General features: G+C 45.6%; 1 protein-coding gene across 1 annotated transcript; it reads left to right on the forward strand.

The window, feature by feature from the left end:
* Positions 1 to 4142: 4142 nt before the first annotated feature.
* On the forward strand, positions 4143 to 4981 carry LOC109753867 (polcalcin Phl p 7). Its single transcript, XM_020312787.3, has one exon. It carries the CDS (start codon positions 4353 to 4355, stop codon positions 4587 to 4589), a length of 237 nt encoding a protein of 78 aa, XP_020168376.1. The 5' UTR covers positions 4143 to 4352; the 3' UTR covers positions 4590 to 4981.
* Positions 4982 to 23625: the final 18644 nt, after the last annotated feature.

Below are 23625 nucleotides of genomic sequence, written 5' to 3' on the forward strand. Positions count from 1 at the left end.
TCTCCGGTCAATAACCAAAATAGCGGAACCTACATGCTCATATTGGTTCCTACATATTCTACGAAGATCTTTATCGGTCAACCGCATAACAACATACGTTGTTCCCTTTGTCATCGGTATGTTACTTGCCCGAGATTTGATCGTCAGTATCACCATACCTAGTTCAATCTCGTTACCGGCAAGTCTCTTTACTCGTTCTGTAATGTATCATCCCGTGACTAACTCATTAGTCACATTGCTTGCAAGGCTTATAGTGATGTGCAATATCGAGAGGGCCAAGAGATACCTCTTCGACAATCGGAGTGACAAATCCTAATCTCGACCTATGCCAACCCAACAAACACCTTCGGAGACACCTGTAGAGCATCTTTATAATCACCCAGTTACGTTGTGACGTTTGATAGCACACAAGGTGTTCCTCCGGTATTCGGGAGTTGCATAATCTCATGGTCAGAGGAACATGTATAAGTCATGAAGAAAGCAACAACAATAAAACTAAACGATCATTATGCTAAGCTAACGGATGGGTTTTGTCCATCACATCATTCTATAATGATGTGATCCCGTTCATCAAATGACAACACATGTCTATGGCTAGGAAACTTAACCATGTTTGATTAACGAGCTAGTCTAGTAGAGGCATACTAGGGACATTCTGTTTGTCTATGTATTCACACATGTACTAAGTTTCTGGTTAATACAATTCTAGCATGAATAATAAACATTTATCATGGAAATACAAATAACAACTTTATTATTGCCTCTAGGGCATATTTCCTTCACATAGTTGGTTAACGCGGCGTGCATATTTGTGAATTTAGATGGAATTGAGCCCGTGCGAGAGGTTTTTGCTCGAGGATTCGTCCGATTTGGATGACTCGGATGTTGAGACGCTGCTTGTCAATTACCGCCACCAGATGTTGGTGATGGCCCTCGCTATGAAGGAGCATGAAGATGAGAACCGCAAGAGGCGGCGAGGATTGACCGTCGGCCGTCTTTGCATTCCTCGAAATCGCCATCTCGGGAACGAGATGTTGATGCAAGACTACTTCACGGAGAATCCAACATATCCACCGCACCTCTTCCGGAGAAGGTACCAAATGCGCCGATCCCTCTTTGTAAAAATTGTTCAAGCTTGTGAGGCCAATTGTCAGTATTTTACTCAAAAAAGTAATGCCGCGGGCTTGAAGGGATTTAGTTCATATCAAAATATCTCGGCAACTATGCCGGTAATTGCATACGGCATTCCGGCTGACTATGCCGATGAGTACCTTCGCATTGGTGAAGATACTACATTTGAGTCAGTGCGTAGGTTTGCCAAAGTGATCATCCGTGTCTTTGGTCCTGAATATCTTCGGGCACCCAACGAGGAAGACACACAAAAATTGATGGCATCTAATGAGAGAAGAGGTTGGCCTGGCACGCTAGGAAGCATAGATTGTATGCATTGGACTTGGAAAAATTGCCCGAAGGCATGGCAGGGAATGTATTGTGGCAAGTCTCGTGATGCAACAATTTTGCTAGAGGCCATAACATCCGAGGATTTATGGATTTGGCATTGCTTTTTTGGTATACCGGGGTACTTTCAATGATATCAATGTGTTGCAACGGTCTCATTTGTTTGCCAGGCTTGCTAGTGGTGATGCTCCTGCTTGCAACTACACTATCAATGGGCATGAATACATAAAGGGGTACTATCTTGCAGACGGTATATACCCTTCTTGATGCACAATTGTCAAGAGCATCAAAGACCCCCCAAACTAGGAAACAATGTGAATTCGCAAGGGTACAAGAGGCAGCCCGAAAAGACATTGAAAGAGCATTCGGGGTTTTGCAATCTAGGTTTGCCGTTGTTCGTGGTCCTGCTCGTTTTTGGGACAAGCGATCCTTGAAAAACATCATGACATGCTGTGTTATTCTTCACAATATGATTCTTGAAGATGAGAGAGGCATGAACCTGGAGTTCTTCTACAACAATGTGGGTAGCCGTGTCAAACCAGTTAGACACCCTAACCGCATTAGAGCTTTTCTTCAGACCTACAAGGAGATTGAAAATGCAAACACCCACTTTCAGCTTCACGAGGATCTCATTCGGGACAAGTTTTAATTCATGCAAACACCCACTTTCAGCTTCAGGAGGATCTCATTCGGGACCATTGGCAAAGGGCTGGGCAGTAACACATTCCACTTTTTCCATTCATTTTCATTTAATTCATGTGTGATTTGTATTCGGGACAAGTTTTGTATTGAATTATTTAGTTTGCTTCGGTGATTTGAATAATTATTGTAATTTGGATGATTGTTGTATTGTAATATTGACATTTTTCTTATATTGCAAATTAGTAATTCTGAATATGTGTCAAATTCAGATAAACCGCATCTGATATGCGGGCCGGCGCGGGCACCGGCAGAGCAGACACCGCATAGCGAAACAATTTTAGAAAACATTCAATTATAATTTCGTATTGGGGTGGCGTGCAGTGTTGCTACACGAAAACCCTTCAGGCGAGGGGGAGCTTCTATCTCGCTATAAGGTGACCGTTGACCAGTCAACCAGCGATTGTTGGCCACAGAGATTTGACTGTTGACCTTTTCAAAAAAATAAAAAGTTCACAAAATTTTGAAAAAAAGTTCAAGACATTTGAAAATTTTCATACAATTTGTTAAAAGTTAAATAAATTTGAAAAAGTCCATATAAGATGGAACGATATTCGTAAAAATTGAGAAAAGATCATGAATTTGAAAAAAGTTCAAGGATTGGAAAGTTCATAATGTGGAAAAAGTTTGCAAAAATGAAAAAAAATCATGAATTTGGAATTTTTTTCATAAACTATTTGAAAAAAGTTCACAAAAACAGGGAAAAGTTCTTGAATTTGAAATGAAAAGTTCAAAACCAATTGGTTATACTTTTCAAATTTGATTTTCACAAAATTGGGAAAAGTTCACGAATTTGATAAAAAAGGAAAAACAATGAAAGGGCACTAGAAACAAAAAAAATAAAATCACATAAAAAAGATAACCGGTGAAAAATCCCCTATGTGGGTCGGCGCATCTAAATAGCAGTGCCGTGGTGGGTTATGCGTCACATAGCCAAATGCACTCTAAGTGACGCTTAAGGTGCCAAATAGGGCCAAGGGTGACCTCACAAGGGATCGAACTACTGATCACTCGCTAATTAATTATCGTTTATAGCCAGTTGAGCTGACGAGTACAAGTGACAAGTGTACGGTGCGAAAATGTAAGAACTAACTTCAACGGCAGATTCGAACACTTTCTGAAGATTTTTAACATGTATTTGGAATTGTAAACAATTTTTAAAAAAGTCATACAATGTTTGAATATTCGATGATTTCGAGAATATAATTTTCAAATTTCATTTTTAAAACCGTGAACATTTTTTAAAATCCCCAAACATTTTATAGAAATGTAGACATATTTTAAATCTGTGAATAAAATGTGAAAACGGGGATTTTTTTTTCGAAATTCCTGAACATTTTTGCAAAATTCGAAGATTTTTTGAAATTATTAACAACAATTTTGGAAAACATAAACATTTCTGAAAGTTATGTTTTTAAAAAGTGTTTGTTTTGAATTTATGAACAAATCAAATAGGAACCTTTTTTGAAAACATGCACATTTTTAATTATTGATTTTATGAACAAAATTTTGAAACACGAGCATTTTTGAAATTCAAAAAAAGGATATTTTTTGAAATTTTGAACAATATTTAAAATTTCCCAATATTATTTGAAAATAAAAAGAAACTTGAAAAGGAAAAAATTAGGAAGAAAATAACAAGGAACAGAAAATTATTTTTCTAAAAGCAGAGAAAAACAAAATGAAAAAACCAAAAAGCCAGAAAACCAGTAAAAACCCAGTAAAAAAGCCGAGGTTGTGAAGTAGGCGGCCGTGCTACAAATGGGCCTCTAGTTTTGAAGGTAAAGGTAATAAAATTGGCCATAAATTCATTCGGCCGTTTCGCATGATGGCCATTCTTATTCTGGGCGTAGTTGACGACGTATGGTCCATAAGAGACAGACGGTGGAACCTCTCAAAAAAGGAAAAAGACAGACGGTGGAATGGGTGGTTGAAGCGAACGGTTCCATCGCCTGCGCGAAATGAACGGGCGCTTCACGAGGAGACGGGCGGTTGGCATTCTCGCATGCAACAATGGCCTCCACAAACTCAGCTACAACAATGGCGCCCTGCCCGTCCTAGAATTGCATATATGTATAGGTGCGAGCACGAATAGCCGGAACTGACTAACCAAGACACGCGAGCATAGCTGCCATTGCCCGCCCGTCCACCGATCGAAGAGTGATTCGAGGTAGAGGAACTACAAGGGGCCGATAATGGCGGACGACATGGAGAGGATCTTCAAGAGGTTCGACACGAACGGCGACGGGAAGATCTCGCTGACTGAGCTGACGGACGCGCTGCGGACGCTGGGGTCGACCTCCGCGGACGAGGTGCAGCGCATGATGGCAGAGATCGACACCGACGGTGACGGCTTCATCGACTTCAGCGAGTTCATCTCCTTCTGCAACGCCAACCCGGGGCTCATGAAGGACGTCGCCAAGGTCTTCTGAATCAGTTCATTTCACCTCAGCCGTCCGTTCCAGGAGCCGATCCATCTACGTACGGCTTCGTATATCAATTTCATGCAACTACCTACTCCGGTCCCGATCCAGCCTCAGCTTCACCTGAGGCCGGCCCTAAATTTGTTTGATCAATTCTTTTGCTACTAGTAGTAACTAGTGATGATCACTGTTGCATCATTTATTTATTTATTTTATATATCATCACAAGTTTCCTGTGATTCTTTTCTTTCTATACCTTTTTGTCGATCGTCGGCTCCAGCTCGATCGAACGATCCATGCTGCTAATTGTTTGTGTACGGGTGATTAAGTAACTTGTGCACTTGTGCTTACAGTTAATCAGTTGAAGCATTGCATGAATATACTTTCTAAACTTTAACCAATTGGTACCTCCCATGATGAAGTATCATGTTTTCCCAATAAGATTAATCGGGTGAGGTGATTCCACGGTGCGACGTGATTGATGGGATTGGATCGAATTATGATCACATCAGGTTGGCCGGTGGACGTCGAGCCAACTTTTTTTCTTATCCGTCTCAATTTTTTTTCCTTTTTAGAATGTTTCAAAAAACAGGTTGTTTGGTGGAAGTCGAGCACATACAGGGCTCTAGCGCGTGTTGTGTGTGTTTCTCTCGCGCATCTGGTGCATGCCATTGCCATCCTGAATCATTACCCCCTTTGACACTTGGTAGGATTCATGCAATTCTCTGCTCGATGCGCTACCTGCCTGCAAAGATGATGCATTTACCCCAAAAAAAAGCTTGCCTCAATAGATAAATCAACGACCTTTGTAGAACTCCACACACACAACTAGATACCACACCACACATAGTCAAGACAGGATAAAAAGCAGCAATTAAAGTAAATTATTATTTTGATTAATCAGGGGGTGGGGATGTTACAATACAACTTGTAATAGGATTAAGACTCCTACTCGAATTTTAATAAGGCTAGGCCAGGTGCAGCTTGGCTCTTATATATACTTCTTGTACCGGCAAAATATTATATCAACAATTATTCAATACAATTCTACATAGTATCAGACTTTCGATCCTAGGGTATGGCTAACCCGCCAGCCCCGCCACCGCCGCCGCCGCCCGGCTACTTCGAGCGGCGCGCCGCCATTGTCGCCGCCAAGGTCGCTGCGGCCACGGCCTCCTCCGCCTCTACCTCTACTCTAGCTTTACTCCCACCAATACCCCCTTCCATCTCCTTCACCGACACCATCTCTGATATTAGCCCCTACATCCCCGTAACCCTAGACCTTGCTGCTCACAACTACTACCATTGGCGTCACCTCTTCGACGTCCACCTTGGGCGATGCAATCTCCGCTCTCACGTTGCCAACGACTCTCTACCTCTACTTCATGATCCGCAATGGGTCAAGGATGATCTCGCCATTATTCAATGGATCTACATGCGAGTCTCCACAGAGATCTTCAATCTCGTCCACTGTGACGGTGCCTCCGCTGCCGATCTATGGGCGGCCCTTCGTCAGCTCTTCCAGGACAACATTGACGCTCGCGCCAACAATCTCCACACCGAGCTTCGAAATACGGTGCAAGGTGATTCACCAGTCGGCGTCTACTGCCAACGCCTCAAGGCGATCGCGGATGAACTCCGCGAACTTGGTGATCCGATCGATGATTGCCAGCTCATCAACGTCCTCCTCGTCGGCCTCAGCGACCGGTTCGAGAAGCAGGCCTCCTTCATCCCTATGATACGTCCGCGTCCCTCCTTCGCCAAGGTTCGCTCGATACTCCAATGGGTCGATCGTGCCCTAACTATGAAGGACTCCCGTCCTCAGGTCTTCACTGCTTCTCCTCGCCCGCCTGCGTCGACACCGCCACCGCCACCTCCACCAACAACACCTCCTCAACCATCCGGCTGGCGTCCAAGTACTAACTACCGGGGCAAAAACCCTAGGCCGCCGCAGTTCCGTACGGCGCCCGCTCCTGCTCCGCCCCGACTCCACCAACTACACCACCACCGCCCCGGGCTTCATCAACTGCACCACCAACGCTGCCCGGATGGCGCCCATCTCCTGATCCATGGACAGGGCTAGTCCAGGCGTGGCCTATGTTGGAAATATGCCCTAGAGGCAATAATAAAATGGTTATTATTATATTTCCTTGTTCATGATAATTGTCTATTATTCATGCTATAATTGTGTTATCCGGAAATCGTAATACATGTGTGAATACATAGACCACAACATGTCCCTAGTGAGCCTCTAGTTGACTAGCTCGTTGATCAACGGATAGTCATGGTTTCCTGACTATGGACATTGGATGTCATTGATAACGGGATCACATCATTAGGAGAATGATGTGATGGACAAGACCCAATCCTAAGCATAACACAAAGATCGTGTAGTTCGTTTGCTAGAGCTTTTTCAATGTCAAGTATCATTTCCTTAGACCATGAGATCGTGCAACTCCCGGATGCCGTAGGAGTGCTTTGGGTGTGCCAAACGTCACAACGTAACTGGGTGACTATAAAGGTGCACTACGGGTATCTCCGAAAGTGTCTGTTGGGTTGGCACGGATCGAGACTGGGATTTGTCACTCCGTATGACGGAGAGGTATCTCTGGGCCCACTCGGTAATGCATCATCATAATGAGCTCAATGTGACTAAGGAGTTAGTCACGGGATCATGCATTACGGTATGAGTAAAGTGACTTGCCGGTAACGAGATTGAACAAGGTATTGGGATACCGACGATCGAATCTCGGCCAAGTAACGTACCGATTGACAAAGGGAATTGTATACGGGATTGATTGAATCCTCGACATTGTGGTTCATCCGATGAGATCATCGTGGAACATGTGGGAGCCAACATGGGTATCCAGATCCCGTTGTTGGTTATTGACCGGAGAGGCGTCTCGGTTATGTCTGCATGTCTCCCGAACCCGTAGGGTCTACACACTTAAGGTTCGGTGACGCTAGGGTTGTAGAGATATTAGTATGCGGAAACCCGAAAGTTTTTCGGAGTCCCGGATGAGATCCCGGACGTCACAAGGAGTTCCGGAATGGTCCGGAGGCGAAGAATTATATATAGGAAGTCCAGTTTCGGCCACCGGGAAAGTTTCGGGGGTTATCGGTATTGTACCGGGACCACCGGAAGGCTCCCGGGGGTCCACCGGGTGGGGCCACCTATCCCTGAGGGCCCCATGGGCTGAAGTGGGAGGGGAACCAGCCCCTGGTGGGCTGGTGCGCCCCCCATGGGCCTCCCCCTGCGCCTAGGGTTGGAAACCCTAAGGGTGGGGGGCGCCCCACCTGACTTGGGGGGGGGGGAAGTTTCCCCCCTTGGCCGCCGCCCCCCTGTAGATGGGATCCCAGGGGCCGGCGCCCCCCAGGGGGCCTATATAAAGGGGGGGAGGGAGGGCTGCGGTACGATAGCTACTGGCGCCTCCCTCTCCCTCCCGTGACACCTCTCTCTCCCGCTTGCGCTTGGCGAAGCCCTGCCGGGATCCCCGCTACTTCCACCACCACGCCGTCGTGCTGCTGGATCTCCATCAACCTCTCCTTCCCCCTTGCTGGATCAAGAAGGAGGAGACGTCGCTGCTCCGTATGTGTGTTGAACGCGGAGGTGCCGTCCATTCGGCACTCGGTCATCGGTGATTTGGATCACGACGAGTACGACTCCATCAACCCTGTTCACTTGAACGCTTCCGCTCGCGATCTACAAGGGTATGTAGATGCACTCCTTTCCCCTCGTTGCTAGTAAACTCCATAGATGGATCTTGGTGATGCGTAGAAAATTTTAAAATTCTGCAACGATCCCCAACAGTGGCATCATGAGCCAGGCCTATGCGTAGTTACTATGCTCGAGTAGAACACAAAGCAGTTGTGGGCGTAGATGTTGTCAATTTTTCTTGCCATTACTAGTCTTATCTTGTTTCGGCGGTATTGTGGGATGAAGCGGCCCGGACCGACCTTACACGTACGCTTACGTGAGACAGGTTCCACCGACTAACAAGCACTAGTTGCATAAGGTGGCTAGCGGGTGTCTGTCTCTCCCACTTTAGTCGGAACGGATTCGATGAAAAGGGTCCTTATGAAGAGTAAATAGAAATTGGCATATCACGTTGTGGTTTTACGTAGGTAAGAAACGTTCTTGGTAGAAACCTATAGAAGCCATGTAAAAACATGCAACAACAATTAGAGGACGTCTAACTTGTTTTTGCAGCATGTGCCTTGTGATGTGATATGGCCAAAAGGATGTGATGAATGAGATATATGTGATGTATGAGATTGATCATGTTCTTGTAATAGGAATCACGACTTGCATGTCGATGAGTATGACAACCGGCAGGAGCCATAGGAGTTGTCTTTATTTTTTGTATGACCTGCGTGTCATTGAATAACGCCATGTAAATTACTTTACTTTATTGCTAAACACGTTAGCCATAGAAGTAGAAGTAATCGTTGGCGTGACAACTTCATGAAGACACGATGATGGAGATCATGGTGTCATGCCGGTGACGAAGATGATCATGGCGCCCCGAAGATGGAGATCAAAGGAGCAAAATGATATTGGCCATATCATGTCACTATTTGATTGCATGTGATGTTTATCATGTTTTACATCTTATTTGCTTAGAACGACGGTAGTAAGTAAGATGATCCCTTATAATAATTTCAAGAAAGTGTTCCTCCTAACTGTGCACCGTTGTGAAGGTTCGTTGTTTCGAAGCACCACGTGATGATCGGGTGTGATAGATTCTAACGTTCGCATACAACGGGTGTTGACGAGCCTAGCATGTACAGACATGGCCTCGGAACACACGCAATACACTTAGGTTGACTTGACGAGCCTAGCATGTACAGACATGTCCTCGGAACACGGAAGACCGAAAGGTCGAGCATGAGTCGTATAGAAGATACGATCAACATGGAGATGTTCACCGATCTTGACTAGTCCGTCTCACGTGATGATCGGACACGGCCTAGTTGACTCGGATCATGTTTCACTTAGATGACTAGAGGGATGTCTATCTGAGTGGGAGTTCATTGAATAATTTGATTAGATGAACTTAATTATCATGAACTTAGTCTAAAATCTTTACAATATGTCTTGTAGATCAAATGGCCCATCTTGCCCTCAACTTCAACGCGTTCCTAGAGAAAACCAAGCTGAAAGATGATGGCAGCAACTATACGGACTGGGTCCGGAACCTGAGGATCATCCTCATAGCTGCCAAGAAAGATTATGTCCTAGAAGCACCGCTAGGTGAAGCACCCATCCCAGAGAACCAAGACGTTATGAACGCTTGGCAATCACGTGTTGATGATTACTCCCTCGTTCAGTGCAGCATGCTTTACAGCTTAGAACCGGGGCTCCAAAAGCGTTTTGAGAAACACGAAGCATATGAGATGTTCGAAGAGCTGAAAATGGTTTTCCAAGCTCATGCCCGGGTCGAGAGATATGAAGTCTCCGACATGTTCTTCAGTTGTAAAATGGACGAAAATAGTTCTGTTAGTGAGCACATACTCAGAATGTCTGGGTTACACAACCGCTTGTCTCAGCTGGGAGTTAATCTCCCGGATGACGCGGTCATTGACAGAATCCTTCAGTCGGTTCCACCGAGCTACAAGAGCTTTGTGATGAACTTCAATATGCAGGGGATGGAAAAGACCATTCCTGAGGTATATTCAATGCTGAATTCAGCGGAGGTGGAAATCAAAAAGGAACATCAAGTGTTGATGGTGAATAAAACCACTAAGTTCAAGAAGGGCAAGGGTAAGAAGAACTTCAAGAAGGACGGCAAGGGAGTTGCCGCGCCCGGTAAGCCAGTTGCCGGGAAGAAGCCAAGGAATGGACCCAAGCCTGAGACTGAGTGCTTTTATTGCAAGGGAAGTGGTCACTTGAAGCGGAACTTCCCCAAATACTTAGCGGACAAGAAGGCCGGCAACACCAAAGGTATATGTGATATACATGTAATTGATGTGTACCTTACCAGTACTCGTAGTAGCTCCTGGGTATTTGATACCGGTGTGGTTGCTCATATTTGTAACTCAAAACAGGAGCTGTGGAATAAGCGGAGACTGTCGAAGGACGAGGTGACGATGCGCGTCGGGAATGGTTCCAAGGTCGATGTGATCGCTGTCGGCATGCTACCTCTGCATTTACCTACGGGATTATTTTTTTAAACCTCAATAATTGTTATTTAGTGCCAGCTTTGAGCATGAACATTGTATCTGGATCTCGTTTAATGCGAGATGGCTACTCATTTTAATCCGAGAATAATGGTTGTTCTATTTATATGAGAGATATGTTTTATGGTCGTGCCCCGCTGGTCAATGGTTTATTCTTAATGAATCTCGAACGTGATGTTACACATATTCATAGTGTGAATACCAAAAGATGTAAAGTTGATAATGATAATCCCACATACTTGTGGCACTGCCGCCTTGGTCACATTGGTGTCAAGCGCATGAAGAAGCTCCATGCAGATGGACTTTTGGAGTCTCTTGATTACGAATCATTTGACACGTGCGAACCATGCCTCATGGGTAAGATGACCAAGACTCCGTTCTCCGGAACAATGGAGCGAGCAACCAACTTATTAGAAATCATACATACTGATGTGTGCGGTCCAATGAGTGTTGAGGCTCGCGGAGGCTATCATTATGTTCTCACTCTCACTGATGACTTGAGTAGATATGGGTATGTCTACCTAATGAAACACAAGTCTGAGACCTTTGAAAAGTTCAAGGGATTTCAGAGTGAGGTTGAGAATCAACGTGACAGGAAAATAAAGTTCCTACGATCAGATCGTGGAGGAGAATATTTAAGTCACGAATTTGGTACGCACTTAAGGAAATGTGGAATCGTTTCACAACTCACGCCGCCTGGAACACCTCAGCGAAATGGTGTGTCCGAACGTCGTAATCGCACTCTATTGGATATGGTGCGATCTATGATGTCTCTTACCGATCTACCGCTCTCATTTTGGGGCTATGCTTTGGAGACTGCCGCATTCACTTTAAATAGGGCTCCGTCGAAATCCGTTGAGACGACACCGTATGAATTATGGTTTGGAAAGAAACCTAAGCTGTCGTTTCTAAAAGTTTGGGGATGCGATGCTTATGTCAAGAAACTTCAACCTGAAAAGCTCGAACCCAAGTCGGAGAAATGCGTCTTCATAGGATACCCTAAGGAAACCATTGGGTATACCTTCTACCTCAGATCCGAAGGCAAGATCTTTGTTGCCAAGAACGGGTCCTTTCTGGAGAAAGAGTTTCTCTCGAAAGAATTAAGTGGGAGGAAAGTGGAACTTGATGAGGTGATAGTCGCCCCTTCCGAACCGGAAAGTAGCGCAGCGCGGGAAGATGTTCCTGTGGTGCTTACACCGACTGGGGAGGAAGTTAATGATGATGATCATGAAGCTTCGGATCAAGTTACTGCTGAACTTCGAAGGTCCACAAGGACACGTTCCGCACCAGAGTGGTACGACAACCCTGTCCTGGAAATCATGTTGTTAGACAACGGTGAACCTTCGAACTATGAAGAAGCGATGGCGGGCCCGGATTTCGACAAATTGCTAGAAGCCATGAAATCCGAGATAGGATCCATGTATGAAAACGAAGTATGGACTTTGACTGACTTGCCCGATGATCGGCGAGCCATAGAAAATAAATGGATCTTTAAGAAGAAGACAGACGCGGATGGTAATGTGACCATCTATAAGGCTCGACTTGTCGCTAAGGGTTATCGACAAGTTCAAGGGGTTGACTACGATGAGACTTTCTCACCCGTAGCGAAGCTGAAGTCCGTCCGAATCATGTTAGCAATTGCCGCATTCTATGATTATGAGATATGGCAAATGGACGTCAAAACGGCATTCCTTAACGGCTTTCTTAAGGAAGAATTGTATATGATGCAGCCGGAAGGTTTTGTCGATCCTAAGAATGCTAACAAGGTATGCAAGCTCCAGCGCTCCATCTATGGGCTGGTGCAAGCATCTCGGAGTTGGAACATTCGTTTTGATGAGATGATCAAAGCGTTTGGGTTTACACAGACTTATGGAGAAGCCTGTGTTTACAAGAAAGTGAGTGGGAGTTCTGTAGCATTTCTCTTATTATATGTGGATGACATACTATTGATGGGAAATGATATAGAATTCTTGGAAAGTATAAAGGCCTACTTGAATAAGTGTTTTTCAATGAAGGACCTTGGAGAAGCTGCTTATATATTAGGCATCAAGATCTATAGAGATAGATCAAGACGCCTCATTGGTCTTTCACAGAGTACGTACCTTGACAAGATATTGAAGAAGTTCAATATGGATCAGTCCAAGAAGGGGTTCTTGCCTGTATTGCAAGGTGTGCAATTGAGCACGGCTCAATGCCCGACCACGGCAGAAGATAGAGAAAGGATGAGTGTCATCCCCTATGCCTCGGCCATAGGGTCTATTAAGTATGCCATGCTGTGTACCAGACCTGATGTAAACCTTGCCGTAAGTTTGGTAGGAAGGTACCAAAGTAATCCCGGCATGGAACACTGGACAGCGGTCAAGAATATCCTGAAGTACCTCAAGAGGACTAAGGATATGTTTCTCGTTTATGGAGGTGACGAAGAGCTCGTCGTAAAGGGTTACGTCGACGCTAGCTTCGACACAGATCTGGATGACTCGAAGTCACAAACCGGATACGTGTATATTTTGAATGGAGGGGCAGTAAGCTGGTGCAGTTGCAGGCAAAGCGCCGTGGCGGGATCTACATGTGAAGCGGAGTACATGGAAGCCTCAGAGGCAGCGCAAGAAGCAATCTGGATGAAGGAGTTCATTACCGACCTAGGGGTGATTCCCAATGCGTCGGGCCCGATGACTCTCTTCTGTGACAACACTGGAGCTATTGCCCTTGCCAAGGAGCCCAGGTTTCACAGGAAGACCAGGCATATCAAGCGTCGCTTCAACTCCATTTGTGAAAGTGTTTAGAATGGAGATATAGATATTTGTAAAGTACATACGGACCTGAATGTAGCAGATCCGTTGACTAAACCTCTCCCTAGAGCAAAACATGATCAACACCAGAACTCTATGGGTGTTCGATTCATCACAATGTAACTAGATTATTGACTCTAGTGCAAGTGGGAGACTGTTGGAAATATGCCCTAGAGGCAATAATAAAATGGTTATTATTACATTTCCTTGTTCATGATAATTGCCTATTATTCATGCTATAATTGTGTTATCCGGAAATCGTAAGACATGTGTGAATACATAGACCACAACATGTCCCTAGTGAGCCTCTAGTTGACTACCTCGTTGATCAACGGATAGTCATGGTTTCCTGACTATGGACATTGGATGTCATTGATAACGGGATCACATCATTAGGAGAATGATGTGATGGACAAGACCCAATCCTAAGCATAGCACAAAGATCGTGTAGTTCGTTTGCTAGAGCTTTTTCAATGTCAAGTATCATTTCCTTAGACCATGAGATCGTGCAACTCCCGTATGCCGTAGGAGTGCTTTGGGTGTGCCAAACGTCACAACGTAACTGGGTGACTATAAAGGTGCACTACGGGTATCTCCGAAAGTGTCTGTTGGGTTGGCACGGATCGAGACTGGGATTTGTTACTCCGTATGACGGAGAGGTATCTCTGGGCCCACTCGGTAATGCATCATCATAATGAGCTCAATGTGACTAAGGAGTTAGTCACGGGATCATGCATTACGGTACGAGTAAAGTGACTTGCCGGTAACGAGATTGAACAAGGTATTGGGATACCGGCGATCGAATCTCGGGCAAGTAACGTACCGATTGACAAAGGGAATTGTATACGGGATTGATTGAATCCTCGACATTGTGGTTCATCCGATGAGATCATCGTGGAACATGTGGGAGCCAACATGGGTATCCAGATCCCGTTGTTGGTTATTGACCGGAGAGGCGTCTCGGTTATGTCTGCATGTCTCCCGAACCCGTAGGGTCTACACACTTAAGGTTCGGTGACGCTAGGGTTGTAGAGATATTAGTATGCGGAAACCCTAAAGTTGTTCGGCGTCCCGGATGAGATCCCGGACGTCACGAGGAGTTCCGGAATGGTCCAGAGGTGAAGAATTATATATAGGAAGTCCAGTTTCGGCCACCGGGAAAGTTTCGGGGGTTATCGGTATTGTACCGGGACCACCGGAAGGGTCCCGGGGGTCCACCGGGTGGGGCCACCTATCCTGGAGGGCCCCATGGGCTGAAGTGGGAGGGGAACCAGCCCCTGGTGGGCTGGTGCGCCCCCCATGGGCCTCCCCCTGCGCCTAGGGTTGGAAACCCTGGGGGTGGGGGGCGCCCCACCTGACTTGGGGGGGGGGGGGAGTTTCCCCCCCTTGGCCGCCGCCCCCCCTGTAGATTGGATCCCAGGGGCCGGAGCCCCCCCAGGGGGCCTATATAAAGGGGGGAGGGAGGGCTGCGGTACGATAGCTCCTGGCCCCTCCCTCTCCCTCCCGTGACACCTCTCTCTCCCGCTTGCGCTTGGCGAAGCCCTGCCGGGATCCCCGCTACTTCCACCACCACGCCGTCGTGCTGCTGGATCTCCATCAACCTCTCATTCCCCCTTGCTAGATCAAGAAGGAGGAGATGTCGCTGCTCCGTACGTGTGTTGAACGCGGAGGTGCCGTCCGTTCGGCACTCGGTCATCGGTGATTTGGATCACGACGAGTACGACTCCATCAACCCTGTTCACTTGAACGCTTCCGCTCGCGATCTACAAGGGTATGTAGATGCACTCCTTTCCCCTCGTTGCTAGTAAACTCCATAGATGGATCTTGGTGATGCGTAGAAAATTTTAAAATTCTGCAATGATCCCCAACAGCCTATGCCCTGGTTCGCCCCTACGCCATATGGTGCCCCGCCTACCTATATCGGTGGCTGGTAGCCTGGTGCTCGCCCTCACACCGGTGCGCCCGTCCTCGCGCCCCGACAGCCGACGGCCGCGTACCACGCTGCTCCCGTCTACGCGCCACCGATCTACAACACCAGTCCTTATGCATCCTATGGAGCTCCATCGTCCCCCTACATGCAGTAGTACAATGATGGTGTCTCTCTCTTTACACCGATGCCAGCCCTACTACCGACGCCACCACACCTGCAAGCGCCCATGACTACACCGGGCTCTACTTCGACTCTGAGCTGGGACCCAGCTGTTTTTCTACAAGCCATGAACAACTTTGCTGCTCAAGGGAACTCGGGTACGGATTGGATTTTCGCTTCTGGTGCTTCTCGTCATATGTCTGCATCGAGTAATTTGCTTTCTTCTTGCACACCTTCGTCTTTTCCCTCTATTACTCTCGGTGATGGATCTTCTATTCCTATTTACTGTGTCGGTCAGGCTCAAATCCAATCCCCAACTAAGCTTTGCTTCTTTGTGATGTTCTTGTAGTTCCTGCTCTTATTAAAAATCTGATTTCTGTTCGCCAAATCACCACTGATAATCTTGTTTCTACCGAGTTTGACCCCTTTGGTTTGTCTGTGAAAGACTACCGGACCAAGGCCGAGATCGCTCGATTCAATAGCACCGGTGATTTATATTCTCTCCATGGTGTTCCGGCCGCTGCTCCTCCAACATCTATGGCGGCCTTTGTTGATCTGTGGCACCAATGTCTCGGCCATCCCAATAAAAATGTGTTATCCACACTTCTTAGTGAATTTTCAATACCTCGTCATAGAGACACTCATAATTCTTCTATGTGTCAATCATGTCAATTGGGCAAACATGTTCGCCTTCCCTTTAGTTCCTCTCAATCCTCTAGTACTTTTCCTTTTGAATTACTTCATTGTGATCTCTGGACATCACCAATAGAAAGTGTATTTGGTTTTAAGTATTATCTCGTGATTCTTGATGATTTTACTCATTATGTTTGGACTTTTCCTTTACGCAACAAATCCGACGTTCATAATATATTCCTTAACTTTCAGCGCTATGTCTCGGTCCACTTTTTCCTCCCTATAAGATTCATACAATGTGATAATGGCCGTGAATTTGACAACTTTAAAAATCGAAATTTCTTTCTACAATATGGAAGTTTCTTGCGTTTCTCCTGTCCATATACCTTCTCTCAAAACGGCAAAGCCGAGCGTTCTCTTCGTACTCTTAATGACATCATTCGCACTTTGCTTGTTCACTCTTCTCTGTCTCTGATGTTCTGGGCCGAGGCCCTCCACATGGCCACATATTTGCTCAATATTCGTCCATCTAAAGTTAACCCGCAAACTACTCCTTACTTCTCTTTATTTCTCTCTCATCCAAATTACTCTGACATTCGCGTCTTCGGTTGCCTTTGTTTCCCAAACTTGTACTCCACTTCTCCTAACAAACTTTCCCCGCGCTCTATCCCGTCTGTCCATCTAGGGTTTTCTGACGAGCACAAGGGTTATCGTTGTCTAGATCTTGTTAGTGGTCGTGTTCATGTGTCTCGTCATGTAACATTTGCTGAAAACATTTTTCCCTTTTCCGAGCGTCAACAAATCGCAACTCACCCACGCCGTCCACTAGTCCCTCTCGTCGCAATCATCTTCCCTTCTTTCACCCGCCGACCTATCCAGCGAAACCAACCGCAGTAGCGGATCCTGCCGCCACCACTTCTGTCATCACCTCTGTCCCGGCAGAGGAAAACACATTACACTCTGATGCGGCAGACCTCGTGTCGCCGCAGTCTTCACCGCCATCTCCCGCGTCTGCTTCCTCCGCTGCGCCAGACGCGTCCACGACATCTTCCCCCACTCCTCCTGGTCATGCTATTCCCGTTCCAGCTCCTACTAACGATCATACCATGCGCACACGTGCCAAGTCCGGGTTTCATTTACCTGCAAAAGATCGTCTCAATCTTCATGCATCTACATCTCCTTCCTCTCTACCCAAATCTTACAAATCAACTCTCCTTAGATCCTAATTGGGCCGCAGCTATGAAAGATGAATATGATGCCCTTCTGTAGAATAACACGTGGCAGTTAGTTCCTCGTCCTTCCAATGCAAATATCATTTCGGGCAAATGGGGTTTTTGCCATAAATTTAATTCTGATGGGAGTCTTGCATGTTATAAGGTTCGATGGGTATGCCGTGGTTACTCTCAGCAACACGGCATCGATTATGATGAGACTTTCTCTCCAGTTGTCAAGCCCAGCACTATTCGCACTGTCCTTAGCATCGTCGTCTCTTCTTCCTGGCCAATTCATCAACTAGATGTCAAAATGCTTTTTTTCATGGCTCTCTTCAAGAAACAGTCTATTGTCAACAACCTCTTGGCTTCGAACATTCCTCCTATCCTAATCATGTTTGTCTTCTTAACAAATCTCTTTATTGTCTTAAACAAGCACCACGTGCCTGGTTCCAACACTTTTCTACTTATGCTCAAACCATCGGTTTTATCCCTTCCCGTTCTGACACTTCACTCTTCACCTTTCATCACAACACCAACACTGCTTACCTTCTTTTATGTGTTGATGATATTATCCTCATAGCTTCCTCACAACAATTTTTAGATCATATTATCTCTCTTCTTCGCCACAAATTCTCTATGACAGATTTAGGTCTTCTTCACCACTTCTTAGGTATTGTTGTTATCCGTGACTCCTCTGGTCTTTTCTTGTCTCAACGTCAGTACACTCTAGATCTTCTTTCTCGTGCTGGTATGCTTGATTGTCAAACTTCCCGTACCCCTGTTGATACATGTTCCAAACTCTCTACCGACGGTGATCCTTTCTCTGATCCTTCTCTTTATCGTAGTCTTACCGGTGCACTTCAGTATCTCACTCTCACTTGTCCTAAAATTTCTTTTGCTGTCCAAGAAGCTTGTTTATACATGCACGATCCTTGTATTCCACACTACAATCATATCAAACGTATTCTTCGGTATCTCAAAGGCACACTAGACTTAGGTCTTCATATCAACAACTCCTCTCCCGCCTCCTTGACAGCTTACTCTGATGCAGACTGGGCTGGTTGTCCAGATACTCGTAGGTCCACATCCGGATTTTGTGTTTTTCTTGGTAACAATTTGGTTTCTTGGTCTTCGAAAAGGCAGGTTACGGTCTCCCGCTTGTCTGCTGAAGCTGAGTACCGTGCTGTGGCTCATGCGGTTGCTGAAACGGTTTGGTTGCGCCAGTTGCTATCGGAGCTGCACCGTCCTATTGAGCAAGCTACCGTTGTGTACTGTGATAATATTTCAGCTGTCTACATGTCAGGGAATCCGGTTCAACACCGTCGCACCAAGCATATTGAGATCGACATTCATTTTGTTCGAGAGAAGGTGGCTCTCGGTCAAGTTCGCGTTCTTCACGTGCCTACTTCTGCTCAGTTCGCCGATATCTTTACTAAAGGCCTGGCGACTACTCCGTTTCAAGACATTCGTTTCAGTCTCAACGTCATCGAGCCTACCGTTGACACTGCGGGGGGATGTTAGAATACAACTTGTAATAGGATTTAGACTCCTACTCGGATTGTAATAAGGTTAGGTCAGGTGCGGCTTGGCTCTTATATATACTTCTTGTACCGGCACAATATTGTATCAACAATTATTCAATACAATTCTACAGGGGAGTTTCCTCACCTAAATATATTTCTCAAAGCGTAATGTAGCCAAAGCCGATTATAGCTATAATAGAATTACATAGGCATGCCACAAGGAAGCTCTTCCTTGTCAATAGCCTTACACAGTCGATGAGACATGGACTACAAATGCAAATCAGAGATCATAAATCGGAGATTAGTAGCCAAGTGAGTATCAATAGAGCGAAACGTTTGACCATTCCTAGCGTGTCAAATCTTCCAAAGAAGAAGTAATAGAATGAAGGTCCATAGATTGGGGTAGTCCGGTAGGTGTGCATTCCCACAATGCGTCGCTGCAGTCAGGCTTGGAGACCATGAGTGATTGCTAGACACGTTTAGCGAGAGGTGATACGTCCATTTTGCATCATGCTTTTATATCGATATTTATTGCATTATGGGCTGTTATTACATGTTATGTCACAATACTTATGTCTATTCTCTCTTATTTTACAAGGTTTACATAAGGAGGGAGAATGCCAGCAACTGGAATTCTGGGCTGGAAAAGGAGCAAATATTAGAGACCTATTCTGCACAACTCCAAAAGTCCTGAAAATCCACGAAAGTTATTTTCGGAAATAATAAAAAATACTGAGCGGAAGAAATACGTCAGGGGGCCACCACCTATCCACGAGGGTGGGGGGCGCGCCCTACCCCCCAGGGCGCGCCCCCTGCCTCATGGGCCCCCTGTTGGTCCTCCGGTGGACATCTTCTGCTATATGAAGTCTTTCGTCCAGGAAAAAAAATCATAAGCAAGCTTTCGGGACAAGACTCCGCCGCCACGAGGCGGAACCTTGGCGGTACCAATCTAGGGCTCCGGCAGAGCTGTTCTGCCGGGGACACTTCCCTTCGGGAGGGGGAAATCATCGCCATCGTCATCACCAACGCTCCTCTCATCGGGAGAGGGCAATCTCCAACAACATCTTCATCAGCACCATCTCCTCTCAAAACCCTAGTTCATCTCTTGTATCCAATTCTTGTCTCCAAGTCCGGGATTGGTACCTGTAGGTTGCTAGTAGTGTTGATTACTCCTTGTAGTTGATGCTAGTTGGTTTATTTGGTGGAAGATCATATGTTCAGATCCTTTATGCATATTAATACCCCTCTGATTATGAACATGAATATGCTTTGTGAGTAGTTACGTTTGTTCCTGAGGACATGGGAGAAGTCTTGCTATTAGTAGTCATGTGAATTTGGTATTCGTTCGATATTTTGATGAGATGTATGCTATCTATCCTCTAGTGGTGTTATGTGAACGTCGACTACATGACACTTCACCATTATTTGGGCCTAGAGGAAGGCATTGGGAAGTAATAAGTAGATGATGGGTTGCTAGAGTGACAGAAGCTTAAACCCTAGTTTATGCGTTGCTTCGTAAGGGGCTGATTTGGATCCATATGTTTCATGCTATGGTTAGGTTTACCTTAATACTTTTGTTGTAGTTGCGGATGCTTGCAATAGAGGTTAATCATAAGTGGGATGCTTGTTCAAGTAAGAACAGCACCCAAGCACCGGTCCACCCACATATCAAATTATCAAAGTACCGAACGCGAATCATATGAACGTGATGAAAACTAGCTTGACGATAATTCCCATGTGTCCTCGGGAGTGCTTTTCTCTATATAAAAGTTTGTCCAGGCTTGTCCTTTGCTACAAAAAGGATTGGGCCACCTTGCTGCACTTTATTTACTTTTGTTACTTGTTGCTCGTTCCAAATTATCCTATCACAAAACTATCTGTTACCTATTATTTCAGTGCTTGCAGATAATACCTTGCTGAAAACCGCTTATCATTTCCTTCTGCTCCTTGTTGGGTTCGACACTCTTACTTATCGAAAGGACTACGATAGATCCCCTATACTTGTGGGTCATCAAGAGGGCATTGCAGGAACATGTGGGAGGTGTCCCCAATGTCGTGGTTGCACTTAGGGTGCCGGAACGGGGTCCAGATTGGTTTTTCATGGCTATAGAGGCTTGCGGCGGCGAAACTTCTGATCTAGGGTTATTTCTGAGGGTTTCTCTATTTATATGATTTTTTGGCGTTGGTTCCATGCTGAGATGGGCCACGAGGGGCCCACTACTCACCAGGGCGCGTTAGAGGGGGGTGGCATGCCCTGGTGCCTAGTGGGCAGCAGGGCCCCCCTCCAGTGGTTATTTTCTTCTTCATTTGTTCCATAAAAAATCTCGAAAAAGTTTCGTCCAATTCCGAGAACTTTTATTTCTGCACAAAAAACACCACGGTAGTTCTGCTGAAAACAACGTCAGTCCGGGTTAGTTCCATTCAAATCATACCAAAACCATATAAAATTATTGTAAACATGGCATGAATACTTCATAAATTATAGATACATTGGAGACGTATCACCATCCCCAAGCTTAGTTCCTGCTCCTCCTCGAAAAGGTAAATGATAAAAGAAATAATTTATGCAGTGTGAATGCTAGCATAGTGTTGGAGATATGTCCTAGAGGCAATCATGTATGATGCTATTTTCCATGTGTTTATGAATAAAGATAGTCCTTGGACGTTATCAATGATGTGTATCAGCAAGTACGTGATTTTTTTGTGGGACTATACATTGTATGATGACTGTCCTAAAAGGTCCCTAGTCGAAAGGGTTGTGTGGACGCGCAGCCGACTAGACTAGCATATGACACGGTAGATGGCTCGAACTCACTAGCCATGGAGCATTGGATGCTAGCTGTATAATATGGACTCGAAAGGATCTGATCGGATTCGACATAGTCGGATCCAAGTTTAGATAAGGTCTGAGTCGGACACCCAGCTATGAGACGCAACCACAGTTGGGTTGGTGAGAGGCCCAAGTGTTGAGCCCGCGATGGACGCCTATATATAGTGGAGGTGCGGCACACTCATTTGGTTGATCGCTTCGGCGCTGTCATTAGGGTTTGCATGTGTTGTGAATAGCCACCTCCACTCGTCGTCGACTGTGTGATCGGACCTAGCAGTCCACCGCATGGTGTTCCTCCTGCACGCGCGTATATCGTTAGAGGCGGTGCACCTGCGCCGCTCCGGTGAACTTGTATGTGGGATCTGACGACCGACTGTTCGAGGTAGATCGGACGAGGAGGAGACGACTTTGGACGCGCTGCCTCAACTCTTCTTCCGCTGCACGGCACTGTGCGTCTAGTGGTAACAATCTGTGATCCATCTCCCGTAGCATGTTCTTGGTTGTTTTGCATGTTGGAAAAATTTAATTTGTAGTCGACGCACCCTACCGTAGAACCTAACAGTTATTTGGATTCAGATCGTATGCATATTAGATATGTGGAGGCGGCAGATGAGATTTGTTTTCGTTTATGAAATCGGCTATGTGCACGGTTGATGAGATCACCTGCAGATGGGGATCGATGTGGCTATGTGTTTCTGGTGATCGGAATCGACGAGGTCGTGACACAACCTACCCCTACCGGTCGGTGTCCGCCATCGGGGTTAACAGTGAAGCAAAAATCTGAATCGGATTCGCGATGATCAATCAGATCAGTCAGATCGGAAAATTCGGCGTGATCGGAGTACAGATGGGACCGCTGTGTGCATAGCGCTTGTATTTCGTACACGATCACTCAAACTGGTAGAATGCAATTTTATGCATAACTTTATTTTGCAGGCTTTGATGTGAATAGTATGGCTCATGTGTATGTGATGTGCTACCTCTTGAGCATGTGTTGGTTTTCCCTTGAAGATGATAGGGTGATGCAGCAAAGTAGCGTAAGTATTTCCCTCGGTTTTTGAGAACCAAGGTATCAATCCAGTAGGAGGTTACACGCAAGTCGCCTTGTACCTGCACAAACAAATAAGAACCTTGCAACCAACGCGATAAAGGGGTTGTCAATCCCTTCACGGCCACTTGCAAAAGTGAGATCTGATAGAGATAATAAGATAAATATTTTTGGTCTTTTTATGATATAGATTGGAAAGTAAAGATTGCAAAATAAAATAGATCGGAAACTTATATGATAGAAAATAGACCCCGGGGCCATAGGTTTCACTAGTGGCTTCTCTCAAGATAGCATAATCTACGGTGGGTGAACAAATTACTGTCGAGCAATTGATAGAAAAGCGCATAGTTATGAGAATATCTAGGCATGATCATGTATATATGTTGGAAATATGCCCTAGAGGCAATAATAAATAGGTTATTATTATATTTCCTTGTTCATGATAATCGTTTATTATCCATGCTAGAATTGTATTGATAGGAAACTCAGATACATGTGTGGATACATAGATAACACCATGTCCCTAGTAAGCCTCTAGTTGACTAGCTCGTTGATCAATAGATGGTTACGGTTTCCTGACCATGGACATTGGATGTCGTTGATAACGGGATCACATCATTAGGAGAATGATGTGATGGACAAGACCCAATCCTAAGCCTAGCACAAGATCGTGTAGTTCGTTTGTTCAGAGCTTTTCTAATGTCAAGTATCAGTTCCTTAGACCATGAGATTGTGCAAC

This window comes from Aegilops tauschii, chromosome 7 (assembly GCF_002575655.3).
Source record: "Aegilops tauschii subsp. strangulata cultivar AL8/78 chromosome 7, Aet v6.0, whole genome shotgun sequence".
In the NCBI taxonomy this organism is placed as follows: Eukaryota; Viridiplantae; Streptophyta; class Magnoliopsida; order Poales; family Poaceae; genus Aegilops; species Aegilops tauschii.

What these genes read in the sequence shown, in the direction of transcription:
- LOC109753867 (XM_020312787.3), top strand. Translation starts at nt 4,353, where the DNA reads ATGGCGGACGACATGGAGAGGATCTTCAAGAGGTTCGACACGAACGGC.